We start from the raw sequence: 19,500 nt of genomic DNA, 5'->3' as shown, positions 1-19,500 counted from the left end.
ATAATTTAGATCTCAATTTTATAGACCAGTCCAGCCCAGAGAGGGAACCATCCACAAACATGTGTTTCGGGAAGTTAGCCCTCGCCTTCTGAGGAAGGCCTTTTTAAACAAAAAAAAAAAGGTTTAAACAAATCAAAATACTTAAACAGCTTGGGGCATGTACTTGAACTCCATGGCCAAAGTACACAGTGCAACAGCCCCATGAGCATACACATGCATCTTTAGCCAGAAGGCTGAAGCACATGGTCAATCAAACACACATCCCAACCTCGAAAGGTCAGAATGCATGGATCACGCAACTGGACCACTCATCAATAGGAATAGGTTCCAATAACTTGAGCAAGAAACAGATGCTGCTCTCTGAAGTGAAGTGAACAAACCCTGCAATATCTGAAGTTGAGATCAGACCTCATTACTGCAGTGGATGCCAGGAAGCAAATGCCACACCAGCTGTTGCTGCATACATCCTGACCAACAGGAAATGCTTGCCACACATTAACCTGTCTGTGATACACAAACATTGGCTGTGGTTCAATCATACATAGAAGTGGAGGCTGTAGCTCTGCTCAGCTCATGCCTCATCGGCAGAACCTATGCAACTGTTTAGCCGGAAGAGTCTTTTTTAAAATTTAAATTGTTCCTGGCTGCTCGCAGAACTGTTTTGTGTACCATCGGCAGGTTAATGTGTAGCAGGCTTCTTGTTGGTCAGGATGCATGCAGAAATACCTGGCGTGGCACTTGCTTCCTGGTACCCACTACAGTAATGGGGTCTGATCTCGATATACATTATTTACATTTACATTTCATTGTTTTACATTTTATATTTGAGACCAAGTGGTTTCAGCACATTACACAGTCCTTTGTATTCAGTATTATCTATGATATTATCTATGATATCTTCAGTCTATGAAGATTGCCTCGATAATGTTGGGGGGGGGGGAAAAACTCCCCCATTGTAGATAATACTTTTGTCCAGATATACAGTACAGATATCTATATTATAAAATGAGTCATGTCTGGCTGTTTGTCTGGCTGTTTGTTTGTTTGTTGTGCTATAACTTCAGAACGGATTAACGGATTTCAATAAATCGAACTACGGTGGATTCAGGGAATTCGCGAGAAGGTTTTTGATGAATTTTTTTTATTTTAATTTATTTTATTTTATGGGCACGTGGGTACACGTGGTGAAACTGCAAGCGCCAACTTGTGACGCTGGTTATCCCAGCACTTCCAGGAATCCTTTTTCTTCTTGCCCTATTGATTAGCCACCACCGCAAAGATTGCTATTTCCGTCAGCGAAGCGACGGGTCTTACAGTATATTCTAGTGAAGGCTTAAAGCACGTGTCCTCATTCCGGCCATTGTACGGATACAGATTTGGTCCTTATTGTGCAGACATAAAGGAGTAAAGCGGATTGGCTCTTATGTGGTGATTCAGTCGGGACTATGCTGTACAGGAGGAACTCAGTCATTTATTTTTTAACAGGGTCTTCGGACATGGCATCTGCTCTTGAACCACATGGATGAGCAACATTATTTTTTTGACTTCGACTGAAAATTTTCTGTTTCCATCTTAATTCAGCATTATATATATATATATATATATATATATATATATATATATATATATATATATATATATATATATATATATATATATATATATATATATATATACATATGTGACAGAGCATAGCGATTTGTGCTACCTTGGTTTCCCCAAGTAAAATATTAGAATTCATTTTTGGGTTGGTGCTTACTTGGTGTAACGTGTGTCCAAATGTTTTTGTTTAGCATCATTGTGCTGTGTGTGTGTGTGTGTGTGTGTGTGTGCACAGGTTGTTCATGAGGATGGGATCTTGTATGTGTTCACAGAGACTGAGACACAACGCAGGCAGTGGGTTTATGCACTCAAACAGGGTATGCTGTCAATATAATGTTTGTAATTATCCCCCCCATGAAGATGACGAAGCACTGACGTTTTGGGCTTTACACTTCCTTCGAGGGTTGTGTGGAGGCCGAAAAACAGTTTGATGTGCCCATTAAGGCATTACCAGGTCGCTGGTATGTGTCATCCACAAAATGGGCCTCAAAAAACTTGTTGAATAATGATTTTTCTCTTGTTAATGGTTAAGGTACTGTATAGTGTATATAGTTGGACACATGATTACCTCTGCCACTAAAGGTGGAAGGAGGTTATGTTTTCACCCCTTTCTGTCCGTTTGTTTGTTTGTTTGTTTGTTTGTTTGTTTGTGTGCAGGATATCTCAAAAGGTTGTGCACGGATCCAGATGAAATTTTGTGGACACGTTCAGTGTGTGACAAGGACGAACTGATTAGATTTTGGTGAAGATCCGAATCCGGATCCGACTACAATACATTTTTAAAGTGATTCTTCACCATTGAGATCGGGCCAAAAACGATTTCCTACTATATAGCATGATATTTCAAAAATGTATTGGGCCCGATATGTTCTCCTGGATCAGGCATTGCGTGGCGGAGGTGTGCGCTCGACTGAGTGCCCTTCTAGTTTTGATGTGTTTTCACTCATGGCACCCAGTAATATTGAAACATAATAAATGCTGAGTTGTTCTGAGACTGTATCAAGAAATTAATGAAATCTCTTTACATCAAACTGAACATCCGTTCCTCAGAAGAAATCATCACTACCGTTGACTGCAAGGGAAATTTTATATTCATTAACAATGCCATCATTGGAGTTGTTGTTGTTGAGCCCGGACAGTTCTAGTCGAACAGGTCCTGCAGCACGAAGAGAGCCGATCAATCTTCCGGAAGCTCCCCAGACATTCCTCACATCAAAGATGTACTCTTGTACTCTTGCCTTCATAAAGCCAGAGACAGAGACAGACTGGCCGAGACCTCTCGGGCTGGTCAATGAGGACCGATCGGCGCTCTGATCATGACGGCGCTGCCTTAATGAATCCGAGCGGCAGGGAAGATTTGACCCCCCCCCCCTCACTTGCATTGGGTGGAACAACTACCGCAAAGAGACATCCTTGATAGTTGCCCATGATGATTGAAGTTATTGGGATTAGTGAAACTTTCTTCACTCCCTCCTTTCCTGCTTTCATTTTTCTCTCTTGTACCCCATACCCTTTACCGGCAGAAACCCAATACAACGTGACATGGCAGAAGTACCATCCTGGACTCTGGCAGACTGGTGGTAACGGCTGGCCCTGTTGCGGGCAGCTCGACCGTAAGGCCTTGGGCTGCCAATTGTACCAACACTTAACACGTGCGTTCCTTCCTGGCACGCCTAAATCGATGGCAGCCTAAATCAACTGTAATGCCTCCAGTGAAAGTAACTATTTTGGTCTTGAGGATGTCTGTATTAATATGTAAAATGACAATGAATGTGGTGGATGAAAAAGTCTCCACTTCATCATTTTCATCATCAAAACCAGAAGGCTCAAGCTTTTAATGATAAACACAAACAGAACCACTAAGTGACGAAGATGTTCGTTCTTCATGAAGTCAATTGACGATTGTCTCGCACCACGGGCTTTCCACCAATAGAATATATAAGATATCACCTGACTCTTCATCCGATGAAGAATGACTCAGCATGGCAATTGCGACTTCCTCATGCGAAAAAGTGAGCCTTGCCTATGCACTAGTGAGATTTTAATCATCGTTATTAATGCAGGAAATAAAATGAGCATCTTCTTCTTGTTCTTTAATGGCCACAATTATTCCCACATTCTTGTGGAGTTGGCTAGGGGAAGCATTAAAGTTCGGCTAGGAATTTGGAATTTCACCAGGTTTCCAGCAATAGTTCACCCACTCTTCACGAAGGACACCTTGGGATCTTTAAGACCTACCAACTCATGCTAGCAGATGGGACACCCAGTTTAATGTCCATCCGAGAGATGGTACACACATTGATGAATCGCTGAGCACGTGAAACGCCAGGATGACAGTTTATAGCCGGCCCGAGATTCAAACCCAGGCAACACAGCTTAGAGGTGACGATGCGTACCTTTAGGCGTAAACACCATCTCTTTCCCTGTCACTGCCCAGGTGGCTCACAAATGTTGACAAAGTTACATTTGAATGTCATTCGTGAACACATAGAATTACAGGTACTCTGTAGCACGTCGTTTGGGAATTTCCATCCAAAATGAAGCGAATGAGGTGTCGGGTCACCTGATGATGTGCTTGCAGCACCTCAGCAGTGAAAATGACCCGATTTGATTGGTGCATTTTTATTTTTTATTTTTGTGGTGATGCCGTTGTTCAGATTGTTATCAAAGATATATAATCAAATGATGACATTTGCTGTGTCTTCCAGCCAAAGAGAAGAAGCCACTGCCACCGACACCGGATCAAAATCAAGTATGTGACGTGCTCTCTTTCTACAGTTCCCTCTTACTTATTACAAACTAGCAAATACCACCCGTCGCTTCGCTGGCAGGAATACTAAGAATAGGGGGGAGAAGAAGAGGGGGATAGGAGAGATGGAGAGAGAGGAGAATGGAGGGGCGAGAAAGGGGGTGAGGAAGGGGGAGAGCTACGCCTCACCACACGTTGCTATACACTCTGGGGACGGGGGGGGGAGCAAGTGAAAGAAAGAGGTAGGGGGAGCAACATGCCTGGTGTTGGCTTAATGGTGAAGGTGGTGGGCTTGGGATCCTCTGACCCTGAGTTCAAACCCCACTTGGCTGTTAAATTAATACCAGGTGGGGTTGACTCTGCCTGTTATCCTTCTGAGGTTGGCAAAATGAGTGCCAGCTTGCTGTCGTACTCTGTCGGAGTGGTGACCCGTCCAGAATTGTGCCCAATAGCCAAGGAGACTGCTTAGGCAGCACCAACGCTCTGCACAGAGTATGGTCCCCATGGATGGATGGATCGATGGATGGATGGATGGAGGGGAGCAAGATTAGGTATTTAATGAACGGAAAATAATTCTTCATTTATATATATATATATATATATATATATATATATATATATATATATATATATATATATATATATATATATATATATCCATCTAGAATACCAACATAATATTTCCAAAACATTGTCCCATACACAACCGGATACGAACGTCCATTTTCATGTCATTTGTCTTTGTGTTCCAGTCTTCATGTCTAAATTCGCAACTCCCACTGACAGATCAATTTTGAATACCAGTTGCTTTGATTTTCTCTGGCTTCCCTTAAAAAATTTGGGTGGAGGTAGTTTTTTTTTAACGATGTCCTCCTTGGAAAAAGTCCCACAACCTGTCTCGTCCGCGATGAACGTAGGTCGATGGAAGTTCATATGAGAAGGTACTTTGCGGAGAAAGACTCCCTCATATCCATCCTCGTCGATTGCCTCTACACACGCTATGTACAGAATTGATCGTGCTTTTTCCCCATCTATTTTTGTAATTACAAAGTCTCCTTGAATAATATCAATATTGTCATCTGATCACGTGATCAACTTGCCCCACAACCAAGTGATCATCCTGCCCCACCGCCGCCATTTTTACAAAATCTTCTGGCATTCACAAATTACAGCCATGAGCTAGGCAAAACATGCACGCAATATGGGCATATAAGCTACGTATCTACCTATATACAGATACCATTCCTACTACACTTATTCATAGAGATAATACGTACTCACCGATGATTTGAAAATTTTCTTTTTCAGGAGGAAAATGATGTTTTTCTGATAAAACGAACGCAGCATTTTTTCTCGTCATGCGCCTTCCACAGTGGAATTGTAGTTAATCGATCTATCGTTGAGTGGTGTCACTGTCCAATGCGAGCTTTATTGGAGTCGTGAGAGGGGGGGGGTGATCATCTTGCCCCACTCTCCCCTATAGCATGATTTTTCAAAATGTTGTGGATGAGTTATGACAAAACTTGGTGGATGAGTTGGTTAGGTGACAAAAACAAGCCGATTCGATTTTGGTTCAGGTCCAGATGTGGCCTCTCAGTGGGAGACAACACGTAAACTGTTCAGCCTGGCGGAGGTGTGCACTCCTCATTCTCGTTTCTCTATGTTTCTCATTTCATTTTTGCAAGTGCGCTTGCTTTGTCTCAAGGTTACTATTGATGTTCTTTCATATCATTCAATATATGTTATTTTCTTCTGCCTTGAGAAACTGCGATGTGTATTAATTTCTCTGACATTTTCACTCCTAGGTGATGCCCTCACCACAGCTACACAAGAATTGCCCTTCAGCATTAAGTCGACCCCTGCCGCCCGTGCCCGAGTTCCAGCAAGTTGTGGCAAAATTTGATTTTCCTGGGATAGAGGCCCAGGACTTGCCGTTAGTGAAAGGTTGCACTTACGTCATCCTGGATGACAAAAACCCACACTGGTGGCGAGCACAGGATGAGGAAGGGTAGGTGAAAGGTGTCGCAGAGCAAAGCTGTGCGTGAGGTTTTACAGTGTTGTGCTAATAGGAAAGTAAAAAGGTTGTGGTGGGGTTTCTAGGCATGGCATCTGTGTCCTGCTTCTCTGAGGGCATGAGGATGTCGGTGGACATCATTTGTGGGGATGGCACGGACACCCCATTTGTTTATACAACACAAATCCTCAAAAAAAAAAATCTACCAAGATGCAAGCTCATAAACCTATAAAGTACCTACCAGTCATCTTCAGAGGCTTTCACATCCAATCACACTCATTCAACTTTTGGACAACATCGCTGAGCTGCAAAACTGACCAATTGGAAATATCCCATTTGTAGTTCTTCTTCTTTTTGGCTATTACAAGATGCAAACTGTGCTTTACTGCTTTACCAAGCTTGGAGGTTTAACACACACTCACACTCTGACATTCATTAGTGTAGATATATGTGTGTTGTGAATATTAATGCATCATGAGCTGGAAATTGACAAGCTTTGTGTACCTTTTGTAGGCGAGAAGGCCTTATTCCCAGCACCTATGTCTACCCTCTAACGCGCTTTGACCTTGAACAAAACAGGTGAGTTGACTCCTAAAGACAATGGAAGAGAAAAAAAAGAGACTTTGGATTGTGAAAGTGAGTGTGCAAATGCTGTCATACGTATGGGGAGTTATACATGTATAAGCACCTCCGATGTGAAGGATTTTTTTGGAAGAAAGCTGCAGGAATTTTGTATCTGAACAGGTGGAGCCAGAAAGTGAGCATCTCACCATCATGAAATCAGACCTGATGATCTTTGATTAGTTTTCCTTTATACGGCAGTGTTTGTTACTTTTGTGATCCATATGAACATTCGTTCATCTGATCGGCTACATGATTGCAAATAACAAATGCTGGCTAAATTCAACATGACATGGCGCTTGTGTTTTTATTTTGCAGATGGTTCTGCAAAGACATAACACGTGCCAAGGCTGAGCAGCTGCTGAGGCAGGCGGTGGGTGATAATTGTGCTGATTGTATCATTATCTATCCCATAAATCCCCTCGCACTATTATGTACAACGACATATCTTCACTCGTTCCACAATACTAAAAATAAATGGGAATATTTTTCAAAAATGGCCCTCTGGCTGTTTTGTGGCCCCCAGTATTGCTTTAATTATTCACGTGATTGTAACAATAGTAGCGAATGTGGTTTTGCAGGGCAGCGAGGGATCGTTTTTGGTGAGGGAGTCTAGCCAAGTCGGGAAGCTCACCGTGTCCGTCTACAGCTGCATCCCTTGGTAAAACCACACACAGTCCATTGAGATACAATGTCAGCACACACCATCTCTCCAACATAAAAAACCAATGTTGAGTTGTTACACGTCATGGTGTATGAAATGGAAATCTATATAATATAGGTCAGAATGGGAGGGGTAAAGGGGGGTGGGAGTGTGGAGTGGGGAAGGTCGGTGGAAGGGGGAATGCATGGTGGTGTTATACCAGCTTTTGTCTCTTTGATGTATTTGCTGTGTTTTGAGCTATTGAATGAATTCCTATATCATGAATCGTGTTCTTTAGTAGATGGCATGATAGATTAGAATCTGCCTATGTCTGTTAGACGTTAACATACCATCAGATGTGAAAATTTTGGCACATTTGGCTGAGCTACGGACCCACACTTTAATTAAAACACCCCCCCCAAGGCAAAAATAACATTCCTTTCCTGTAGTAATTCTCTGCAGATTACTGTAGTATATGAGAGTACAACTCTCATCTATACGAGTAAGTGTGTGTGTGTGTGTGTGTGTGTGTGTGTGTGTGTGTGTGTGTGTGTGTGTGTGTGTGTGTGCGCGTGCGCGTGTGTGTCTCCTAACTCCAAAACTATAAACTTAGCAGCCTGAAACTTTGCATGCATATTAAAAAAAACTCTATAGAAGTGCAAGAGTGAAAATTGGGTGTTTGGGTTAATTAAAACACCTCTTTTGAAAATAATAAACGGCCTTATTTAATTACATCCTTCATCAGGCGATCCTCGGCCACTCACTGTCTGGGGTCTTGGAACAGGCGTTTCCTGGGTAACCTCGCTGGGGTCTGAAGCCGCCATGTTTTTTTGGCCTGCTCAGCCATGCCTTGACTTGGAACAGGCCGCAACGATTTCTTAACGATAAAGTTTTTTGTTTTTTTTTCACTTACCTCACTCATATCGAATGTTCATCATAGCCACGAATCGATGTGTACCTCACTTTTTTAAGTGCTATAGTTTTCAAATTAGTAGCTTGGAGCGATTTCATGCATACGATATGATACTATTTTCCACGATTTACTCTCACCGACGAATTAAAGTATATCATTGAAATATTATTTCAGTTTTTGCGGAGCAGATATCATCCGGACTAAATAAGTGTCGAAATCTGTTGTGAAATTTGATAATTTAAAGAAATAACGAGTCTTAGAACGAAGCTGATATTCCTATTTACTTTAAGCAAGCAAGGCTGTGTCCCCTCCTCCATTCATACACAAGAAAATGTGAAATTTCCAAAGCATTAAACTTACCTTTTTCTACTGTTTGGAGAATTATATTGAGTGAACAAAATATTTAGGAATGTAACGAAATTAATCAGCTTCATTGAGCTATATGATTTAATGCATTCACTGCAAGACCTCCTGCCATCCGCCGAGGGAATACCGATCCATCGCGTCTGCCAGATCTGTGTCTATTTTTGGAGGTTTCGCGAGGTGCTATGCAGGGAATCAAATCAAATCTGGTAAAAAATGGACATTAAAAAAAAAGTTATAATGCTTGCGTGGACCCTGAACTGATGTACCACGTGACGCATGCACAAAAAAGCAGGCAAGATGGCAGATTATCTGCAATGTTTATTTCAGGGGTGATTGAACTTTGCGATGTCTCCAGGGTTGTTCTGCATTAAGTTGCAACTCTGTTGTGGATAAAGTCATTATTTGAAGGAATTCATTTGATTTAATTAACTGCTGCATGCGCAGTGAAGACAGGTTTTAAAGTTAAAGGGATCCGATATGATATGCAGCGACAGCCTGGCCAACCGTTCCTTATCAACCATTTAATGAAGTGCTTGTTGCATGAGTGCTGAAGCCACTTGCCGAACGTCTTTCAGTCGATAGTGGTACCGTGCTACATCCTTCTGAGTGAATTGTTCACTCACTGTGGAGGCTTTTGCCCAACACATCATTCAGAGCGAGTGGTTCGTGCTCCGTCACCCTCAGCGAGTGGTTCGTGCTCCGTCACCGTGAGGGAGTGGTTCATGCTTCATCACAATGAGCGAGTGGTTCATGCTCCGTTTTGATTTGATCAGCTTCAATTCTGCAAGTTTTTTTATCAGTGGCATCTGACAGCTCAGTTAATGAGATAGTGTTGCCCTTCAGCTCCCTCCAAGTTTTATAAATTTGTCGTTGAACCCTCCTGTTTTTCCTTTTCAGAAATTTGCTCTTGTAGCTTCAAATTAATGATTTAAAGAATACCGATGATACTTTTGGATTAATTCAACCAAAAGCGCAGCCGTTCGAAATTGATATGTCCTGTCATGGTCAAGGTAAATCCAAGATGGCTGCACCATGACTGAAGAAGAAGATAGTGTCATGTGACACCCTTCTACCCCCCTGTGACATTCTGTGATGCTCCGTAAAACACTGCTCCCTCCAAATCCTCCAAAGCATTATGTATTTTGTATATGGCCCCTTCGACTCTGCAGAGAAAAAATGGCAACATAACGACACACACACACACACACACACACACACACACACACACACACACACACACACACACACACACACACACACACACACACACACACACTGCACAAAGGAAATGGTGACTGGCTCTTCTTTCCGCTCTCCCCTCTGCCTTGTCATTTGTAAACTCAGCGATCGAACATACCCAAACATCGAGATGGTGTCAGAAATTACTTGTTACTGCCAGGTGGCTCTATGTCCAGATATAATCATGTGGAAATTCCTCGAACACTCCTCATCTTTCCAGAAGCTCTAAAATCTAATTTCAGCCTTAACTGTAACCTTTTCCCTCGACTCAACGCAAAACTTGCCTCGACAAACGTTGTATACGGAGTCCACTATCATAACATGATTCATTTGAATCCCAGGTATACAAGTGCCAGCAACGACGACAACACAATATACCACTTAACTTTCACTCCTAAATAATCTGTGGCAATGTGATATGCTCCTCTCCACCATTGAACAATTGCTCAATGATTGTTGCTTAGCAATTTGGATCAATATTTATTTGACAAGGACCGTACTTTCCTCCAGCTCTGCTCTGATTGTTGTTTGTCTTTTGGTTTCCTGTCATCACCAATGAGTTTTGAGCAGCTGCAGGTGCATTGAGAGCAATATAGCTACAGTATCTTACTGCTCTCGAGGTAACATTTATACCTGTATTATTGCTTTTGTAAACAGAGTCGAGGCTCATGGAGGAGTGTGAACACTGAATGGGCCAGGACATAACATAATGAAAAGAACAGTAGAAATGGGGGGAATTCACCAACAGTAGGGTAGAAGGACGACATAGAAGGAGACCTGCAGGAAGAAAGGACACGGGGAGGGGTGAGGACGAGGATGGCCATCAATGGACCTCAAGAATAGAGGACAGTTCCATTTTATGTACAGTGATATTTTATTTATTTTCACTAAATTTGGTGCTAATTCATAATAACCACAGTTATAAAGACTACGAAAAAGTAAAATGTTAATGACAATTCTAGGATCGATTGGAGTTTATATTTATGTCCTTTCCTTGCATCATTCAGAAGCTGTTTGTTCCCCCAGGAAGTGAATGTACATGTCTTTGCGTTCTTCTGAAAAATTAATGCAGATCTGGAGCTTTGCTTTCACACTCTCCACTTCCAGTCTGTTCCTCTCGCTTCTCCAAGTGGTGGTCATCATTAAAAAGGCCGTTCTGTGTGAGCGTCACTGCATGGTCTTGAGAATACGTAGGTGATCTTTTGACCATTCTGAGCTGAAGGACGTTGTGTGAAATGCCCCAAGTATATATATATATATATATTGTGGTGACGATATAAGACACCAGCTTGTCACTCGGGGATTAATCCCTGGTTGTCCTCGGTGGAGCTGGACCTGGGGCCACCGCTCACAATTAACGTTATGGTACGGTGGGTTGTTTTAGAACCACGAATGCCACCCAGTCAACCACGAGTTCCAGTGTCCGCCATCTAATCATTCCGTTTAACTGGAGGTCACGTGGTTTTCCTGAGTGGGGAGCGCGCCCTCGGCAAAGCACCAATATTATCTCATTAGATTTTAATTAGGGCGGCCGAGCGTTTTAACTGCTGGTGTGTGCCGACGATTTTTTGGTGAAATCTGTGGTAATTACCTCCCAGTCTTTCTCGGTTCGAACAATGCCAGACCAATAGAAGGAAAGGACAAACACGGACAGGTTGGAAATCGACAAATACTTTATTAATAATAAAATAAATAAATAAAAAGAACTTTTTATTTGTTGAGGTAAATAAAGAATTTCAAAGAAAAATCAATCAAAATGCCAGGAAAGAGACAAAGAGCAGAAGCTTAACGGGGGGTTGGCTTACTTACAGCTAAACACAGACAAGGGTACCCAGCAGATCATTCAGGGGGATGGGAGGGGGATAAAATTGTCTCGTTAACCAGAAAGTCGTCCGTGAAGCAAAAACATTCTGAAATGCGTGCGTGCATGTCACGTCCGTTGCCAGCACCCAGCTTTGTCGTACAGCCTCTCGCAGGGCAGCCTTGAACGCCAGTCCACACGCTCGCTTGCCGAAGTTCTGGGCAGGACGAACCGTCTCGCTGTTGGCGCTGGCCAGATACCCACACGCATGCTTCCTTCTCCTATTTTGCGCGCCTACACCCGCTTCTTGCTCGCTTCTCTCTCGTACCTCTTTCGTTCATGCTTTTTTATTATTTCAGAACGTATCTCTTTCTCTTCAGAACGTATCGCTTTCGCTTTTTCCCCACTCTCAGAACGTATCTCCTCACAGAACGTCTCTCTCGCTTCAGAACGTCCCTCTTTCGCCTTTTCTTCTCCGAACGTCTCTCCTCACAGAACGTCTTTTTATATTTTCGGGGCGTCTCTACGGGGTGCCGTCCGCCCAAAGCTCACCCCACCCCACTGGGGCACGGTTATCATGACGACCCGTGCGCTCTCAAAAAAGGCGGGCGTCGGAGCTCGCGAAAGAATGTTGCTGAGGAAAAACGAGGGCGGGCTTCAGATTTCGTGAAAGAAATGTGTGTAAACGTGTCTGTCGTAATGAAAAAAGCTTCCCATAAGAGAGGGGATCTATCCTTTACCATTCTCAACGCATCACATTTAAAATCCCATTAGACATGGGGATGGGGCTAATCTGAACATGCATTTGAGATTTGAGGAAATAACTGTCTGAGGATCTGGATGTGTGGATGTATTCATCAGACCGGATTCTAAAATCCGTAACAATATATATATATATATATATATATATATATATATATATATATATATATATATATATATATATATATATATATATATATATATATATATATGTGTGTATATACACACGCATATGGATTTGTCGGGGTTGAAAGACATATTCCAAGTTTGGACCAACTCGTGATTCTATAAATGTCTGTCGTACTGCCTCTTTAGCTATAGAACGAAGGATGTTATGGCAGAGGGTGGAGTTATCAGCAAAGAGATAGAGGATTTTCTAAGGAGTCAGATATCGTGTGTTGAGGTACTGTATTTGAAATTGCTTTTTTGAGGGTTTTTTACTTGATTTCGTAAGTATATTGATGACTTCCGTCATCTGTTTGTGTGTTTGTTTGTTTGTGTGTTTGTTTGTGTGTGTGTTTGTGTGTTTGTTTGTAGGCACGATAACTCGAGAACGGAAGAAGCTACCAATGTCAAATTACACCATGTGATTCAGGAGGGTGATGGCTCGCGCTGATTAGATTTTGGTCAAAATCGGTCAAAGGTCAAGGTCACAGTGAGGTCAAATATTCGATTTTTGATGGTTTGGTACAGAATCATCGTAGAAACTTCTGGTTTGCGTCGCTACCTTCTCCAGAGACAGCTTTTATTAGACAAGGTCAGAGGTCAAGTTGACGATTTCGTAAGTACCAATCTATGACTGCTTGTTTGTTTGTTTGTCTCTTCCTTTTTATCATAAGGTATCAACAAAACCAGATTTGTTTCTGTTCTTTATTGTTTTCCATACAAGTCCCAGTGGAGCATGGTCACATTTGTCACAAACTGTCGCATGGAGTTAACATTCACCAGGCAAATATTTTATTTTCACATACTTATCATGGATGCACCACACTATTGCTTTAAATTTAAACATGTGTCTGTTGGTGTAGTGTACCTGAACACCGTTACCAATTTAATAATACTTGCACTTTATACCTAATTGTAAACCAGACTGACTCAGTGGCGTAATGTTGAGCATCTGCTCTGAGTCTTGGAGGTTGGAGGGTCAAACCCTGTCTGAGCCATACCAAATATTTAAAATAAAATGATATGTGTTGCTTCATTGCTTGACGTTCAGCATTTAAAAAGGATAGAGCATGGACAAATCATGCTGGGAAGGCAATGGCAAACCACCCAGCATAACCTTTGTCAACAAACTGTTTGGCAGCACTGACACTCTGTAACAGACTATGGTACATCATAATCAGAATCCAAATGACTCGGTCATGGTCGTGTTCGAACCGCCGACATCCCAGACTGAGAGCGGTTCCTCTAACCATTATGCCACCAAGGTCGAGTTAAAATGTCATCAGTCTTTATTTATTTGAAAACTAGCACGTATATGGAAGGTGACATGAAAATGGCTCACTTTCTCCGAGTACTTACATACCATAAAGCTGCGTTCATGTTTTGGCCGAGTGGAAAAACATTCTTTTGGTTGTATTTTTACTTTTCTAAAGACTATATTCACATTGAGGTCAACATTTTGTCAGTCCAAGGTAGGATGGAGGCCTCCCTCCGCTCACGTTTGTGCTATTCACATCCTCGTCATACTTGCCAAGTGTGGGTTTGGTGCGAGAGAGAGAGAGTGTGAGTGTGAGTGTGAGTGTGAGTGAGAGTGAGAGTGAGAGTGAGAGTGTGAGTGTGAGTGTGAGTGTGAGTGTGAGTGTGAGTGTGAGTGTGAGAGAGAGACAGAGACAGAGACAGAGACAGAGACAGAGACAGAGACAGAGACAGAGACAGAGACAGAGACAGAGACAGAGACAGAGACAGAGACAGAGACAGAGACAGAGACAGAGACAGAGACAGAGAGAGACAGAGACAGAGACAGAGAGAGACAGAGACAGAGACAGAGACAGAGACAGAGACAGAGAGAGACAGAGACAGAGACAGAGACAGAGACAGAGACAGAGACAGAGAGAGACAGAGAGAGAGAGAGAGAGAGAGAGAGAGAGAGAGAGAGAGAGAGAGAGAGAGAGAGAGAGAGAGAGAGAGAGAGAGAGAGAGAGAGAGAGAGAGAGAGAATGAATGTGTATTTTATTCAGGGTCCTGGTAATATAATAACACACCTACCCGTTGGAATTGACAGTGTGATCTTTAACATTTTACTTTGAGATATTTTAATCTTTGAGACTTCGAAATGTAACGGGCTATACGATATAAGAAATATATTGGTTAATTATTAAAGTCCACTATCTAATGTGAGCAGACAGGATACCCAGCTTAATTCCCATCTGAGGGACTGCACATTTTATGATACAATGCCCTGCCTGTGAAACACCAATCCAACACTGGTTTATCATAGGGCAGATAATAATTAATGTACAACAGACTAGAGAGCCCAAAGTTATGCAACCTCTACACCATCCTGACAGACTAAAACCATTTTGGAACAATAAAAAGAGCAATCGGAGATTGCAGACCCTCGCCAGGACTTCTTGTGAGTGGTGTATTTTTGTAGGTTTTGGGGTAAATCCAATATGGCTGCCAAACCATATGACCTCTGATATCATATGTGTGAATATTTCGTTTCTCATGTACAGGTGGTCATATGTGTAAAGTTTTGCCTCGATTTGTTCAACCACTTCAGAAGAAGAAAATTTTTGAAGGTTTTTTTTCTTCTTTTTTTTAGACAATATGACTGCCGAATCACGTGACCGATGACGTCATGAAGTTTTTTTTTTTTCTGTGGACCATTTTATCCCTAGATGATCCTCAAATTTTTTTCATACTGATCAGATGTGTGGCATATGCAATTATGACGTCAAAACGAGGGCAACTATGATGTAATAAAAAATCTCACTCATTCCCCATGAGGAGTACTTGCCGTGTGCCAAGTTTCAATTTTTTTCCTTGGTGCGGTTTCAGAGATACAGAGGTCCAAAATTTTTCTGTTTTTCCAATATGGCTGCCACACCACGTGACCTATGACGTCATAATTATCAATACAACATTCTACATGGTGTGGCAGCTCACGCTCACTCCGGGGGTATCACTACCGCTCTCTGTTCTTCGATCAGGCGAGCTAAAAATGTGCCAGGTTTCCTCCGTTACTTTTTGTTGAGTTAGCATCAAGAATCAGGATGTTTAGTTACATATTCCAATCATTTTTATAGCTCGCCTGTTCGAAGAACAGAGAGCTATAGCGATACCCCCAGCGTGAGCGTTAGCGTGAGCGTGTAAATGTTAAAGTTTTTGGTGCAAGTTATTTCCTTTCAATGTTTTTATCTATCACACTATTTTTTACTCATTACAATATACAAATACATATATTGCTTTAAAATGATTTGGATCAGACTTCACTGCAATGCTTTATAAAAAATATTATTGGACTCATCTTTTAAAAACGATAAATGTATAAACAGGCGAGCATTGGGTGGCTTTGACACCAACTCTCTGGTTATATGAGCAGCAACAAGTCAGGATGATAAATTACAGTACCTATCTGCACAATTGCTGTTTAAATTACTAACACATCACTAGGCACATACACGGTCTGCAGCGAGTTTAACAGGAGCTCTTACGTCCCTTCGACTTGGAAAGGTCTCTCACACATGCTGCAAAGGATCCGTAATGCCGGCGATGTAACGCACCAGGAGAGAGGGATTCAAGTTAGAATTATTTTAATAAAATTTGTTTTTTCACAAAAATGTTTCCAAAGCATTGCTTCCTGTTAAATGCAGTGGATACTGAGATCTGCTCAACTCTGGTGACATTTTAATCATTATATCATTCAAAGATGCTGTGCATTAACGGTTCATTGATTATTAGAAATCCTATTCCAATACAGCATAAAATACTCTTGTTAAACACCAGGCAAGTAGTATCTAGACTACACTAAATGTGGAATGTTCTAGAAACCGTTTATTTTGAAAACATTCAATTTGTGGTTGTATTTACCACATCGGGCTGAATTTATGAGGGCATGAGTTAAAGCTTCATGGTCGCAGCACTAATTATGAGTTTCACATTGCATTAAGAAATTATCAAACTCAAACTACCTCTCCATCAATGGCCACTTCATAAACACATTTCATTTGTAAACGCAATGGCTTTCATGGTCACATTCATGTCAAGGAACTTGCTGTCTGTAAAAGCGGTCTTGCTTCCCTTTGATCCTTTATCACATCTATATAATTAATAAGGATTAGTTTTTTTTTTTTTAAGGTGCGCTTGATTGACCAAGAAAGTAAAATTTGCCTTGTTCCTATTGTGAGCAGTGAGGTGGTGAAGCATTACCACGTAAAGCAGCTGCCTACTGGGGAATGGTACCTGGCAGAGAAACACACCTTCAGTACCATCAGTGATCTGATCCATTACCATCAGCATAATGCTGCAGGTTTGTCGCTCTTTCGAAATCCTCAATGCCAAGTAATGACCTGGATGACATTACAAGTACAACCATCTCATGGCAGGTTTAAAGTCTGTCTCGAAGAAGTTTTTCTAAATGTCTGGCTGTAAGAATAAGTTCAATAAGTATACCCAACAGAACTTTCGTAGTTTCGAAACAGTTAAATTTGCTCAATATTAAATTGCTGCGATAACCTCACCCATCTCCTCCCTCCCCGTTCCATGGACCCCTTGTTCTCTCTTTACTCTTCCTTTGTTCACTCGGGACCTGCAGGGCTCGTTACACGCTTAAGGCATCCGGTCAGACCAGGAGAGGAATTGCCATCGACTGCAGGCCTAAGCTACGGTCAGTCATTGATTCCACACGATAATTGGCACATGGAAAAAGCTCTATTTTCCGCATCGTACGGTACCGTATCAACCGACTTCCTTGCAGCTGTCTTGAACACAGTGCGGGTTGGAGTTTTTAGAGAGTTTGAATAGAATAAAAATGTGGAACTAAGCTTATTTCATGCAAACAAACGTTTTGCACAAATATAAACTAACACTGCAGAGTTAGGTTCTTTGCAGCTACGAGCACAACCACAAGTTCCTCAATGCTTTCTATTGTCCACCAAACTGGTGAAGATGGTTAAAACAATTTTGGTCCATCGGCCAATCACTGGGGATCATCCTTTGTTGCATTTCTTCCTGTTGTATGATGTTACCAGCAGGGGGGTCCTTTCGACGATATGCAGCTTATTAGCTTGGAAAAGACATAAGCCATTTGTTTTAAATCAAGTGTCTTTAGGTGAAACCAAAGAGTTGATGAAAACAGCATTAAAAAACCCAAAAAATGCAATGATAACGATGGTTTTTAAACTTGGACAGGCAGAAAAATTCCGATATAAAGCTCTTATTAAAAAAAAATTTTAAAAAGAGTTTTCTTTGTTTTATCTTTGATGAACCGCTTGATTGAACAGACTCAAAATAGCGGAGGTTAGCAGTTAGCAACCTTTGGGGGAAGCAACAAGGTAAGGATTGGTGGCTAAGAAAGTGTGAGATGGCTGAACTAATCACAGGAGATGGTGAAATAGACTGAAATGAAATTGATTCATTGAGCATCCTTGCATACACTCTGAAATATCATTTAAAGGCTGCAGTGACATGTAAACGTCAAACTGTGTCACGACATGGCCGACGTGACACAAGATAGAATGACGTCACTTACAACGAAGACCATCGGGGCTTCCTTCCTCTAGCTCTTCCTTTGTGCATGCCCAGTGACTTTCTCTTGTCTGTATCCTTAAATATGCACACGACTTAAGTGGGGATGAGCAGGTGGTCAAATAAGCACATCAATTTATATATTTATTTTTCTGTGTGTTAATTCCCCTGATTATTGTGCCCAACTGTTGTCCGGTTCCCCCCACTGTCCCGCTCTCAGTTTGTTGCCCCCCATTACCTTGCCCCTCCAAGAGCCTCAATCTTAAACATAAAATTATGCACCTGACCAAATGACGCCCATGCCAACAATGATGCCATCCTACGCTGCCCATCCCAATGACTATGCCGTCCCACATGCCTGTTGCGATGATGCCATCTTATTTTGTAATTTTATCAAATGATATTTCTCATGGCTAGTCCATCCCAATAACTGCCACTTATAACTGCGAGCGGTGATTCTGCATGGGTGCTTTCAAAACTGCGAGCCACGAGAAATAAAGTTTTATGAGTCTGACGTCATAGTTCACATGGGTTGGCAGCCATATTGGATGAACGGGAATTTTTTTTAAATGTTTTTCTCTGGAACCACTTCACCGATTGATGCAAAACTTGAAATATATCATCCACTACTCATGTTGAGAAAGTTTGTGATCACAATGACATCATAGGTCACATGGTTTTGCAGCCATATTGCATCATAGGAAAACCTTGAAAGAGCATTTCTCTAAAACGACTTAACTGATGATGTCTTAGTTATCAAACTTTTATCGCCATGGTGACTCTGATGTAACTAAAGTTCAGCAGTTTAACAGAAGATTACTTTTAAAGGTTTTAGCTTCAGTCCAAGATGGCTGCCTGACCATGTGACATTTTAGTTATCATACTTTATTTGTCATGCTTAATCATATATATATGAAGTTTCACATCAATCTGTGAAGCAGTTTTGGAGAAGAATTTTTTTTTCAATTCAAGGATATGTTTTTTTCAACCTAATATGGCTGCCAGACCACAAGACCTATGACATCTCAATTTTTATGACAGCCAAGTTTCAATGTTTTTTTTCATTCAGCGGTTCCGAGAAGATGTCCATAGTTTT

General features: G+C 41.6%; 1 protein-coding gene across 2 annotated transcripts in view; it reads left to right on the top strand.

The window, feature by feature from the left end:
• The window catches only part of LOC147016144 (tyrosine-protein kinase Tec-like), a 72,874-nt gene that overhangs the window by 37,600 nt on the left and 15,774 nt on the right, over nt 1-19,500 (top strand). For both annotated transcript variants that reach the window (XM_085848889.1, XM_085848888.1), the window contains 9 exons: nt 1,838-1,919; nt 3,126-3,254; nt 4,311-4,354; nt 6,157-6,359; nt 6,879-6,944; nt 7,305-7,359; nt 7,568-7,647; nt 17,069-17,187; nt 17,473-17,544. In XM_085848889.1, coding sequence (XP_085705015.1) covers nt 1,838-1,919; nt 3,126-3,254; nt 4,311-4,354; nt 6,157-6,359; nt 6,879-6,944; nt 7,305-7,359; nt 7,568-7,647; nt 17,069-17,187; nt 17,473-17,544 — 850 coding nt within the window. The remainder of the gene's footprint in view (nt 1-1,837; nt 1,920-3,125; nt 3,255-4,310; nt 4,355-6,156; nt 6,360-6,878; nt 6,945-7,304; nt 7,360-7,567; nt 7,648-17,068; nt 17,188-17,472; nt 17,545-19,500) is intronic.

The sequence above is a fragment of the Eptatretus burgeri genome, chromosome 12, assembly GCF_056783735.1.
Source record: "Eptatretus burgeri isolate ZD-2024b chromosome 12, Ebu_testis_v1, whole genome shotgun sequence".
Lineage (NCBI taxonomy): Eukaryota > Metazoa > Chordata > Myxini > Myxiniformes > Myxinidae > Eptatretus > Eptatretus burgeri.
The sequence above is the reverse complement of the archived record's forward strand: the minus strand, read 5'-3'. Positions and strand labels throughout refer to the sequence as shown.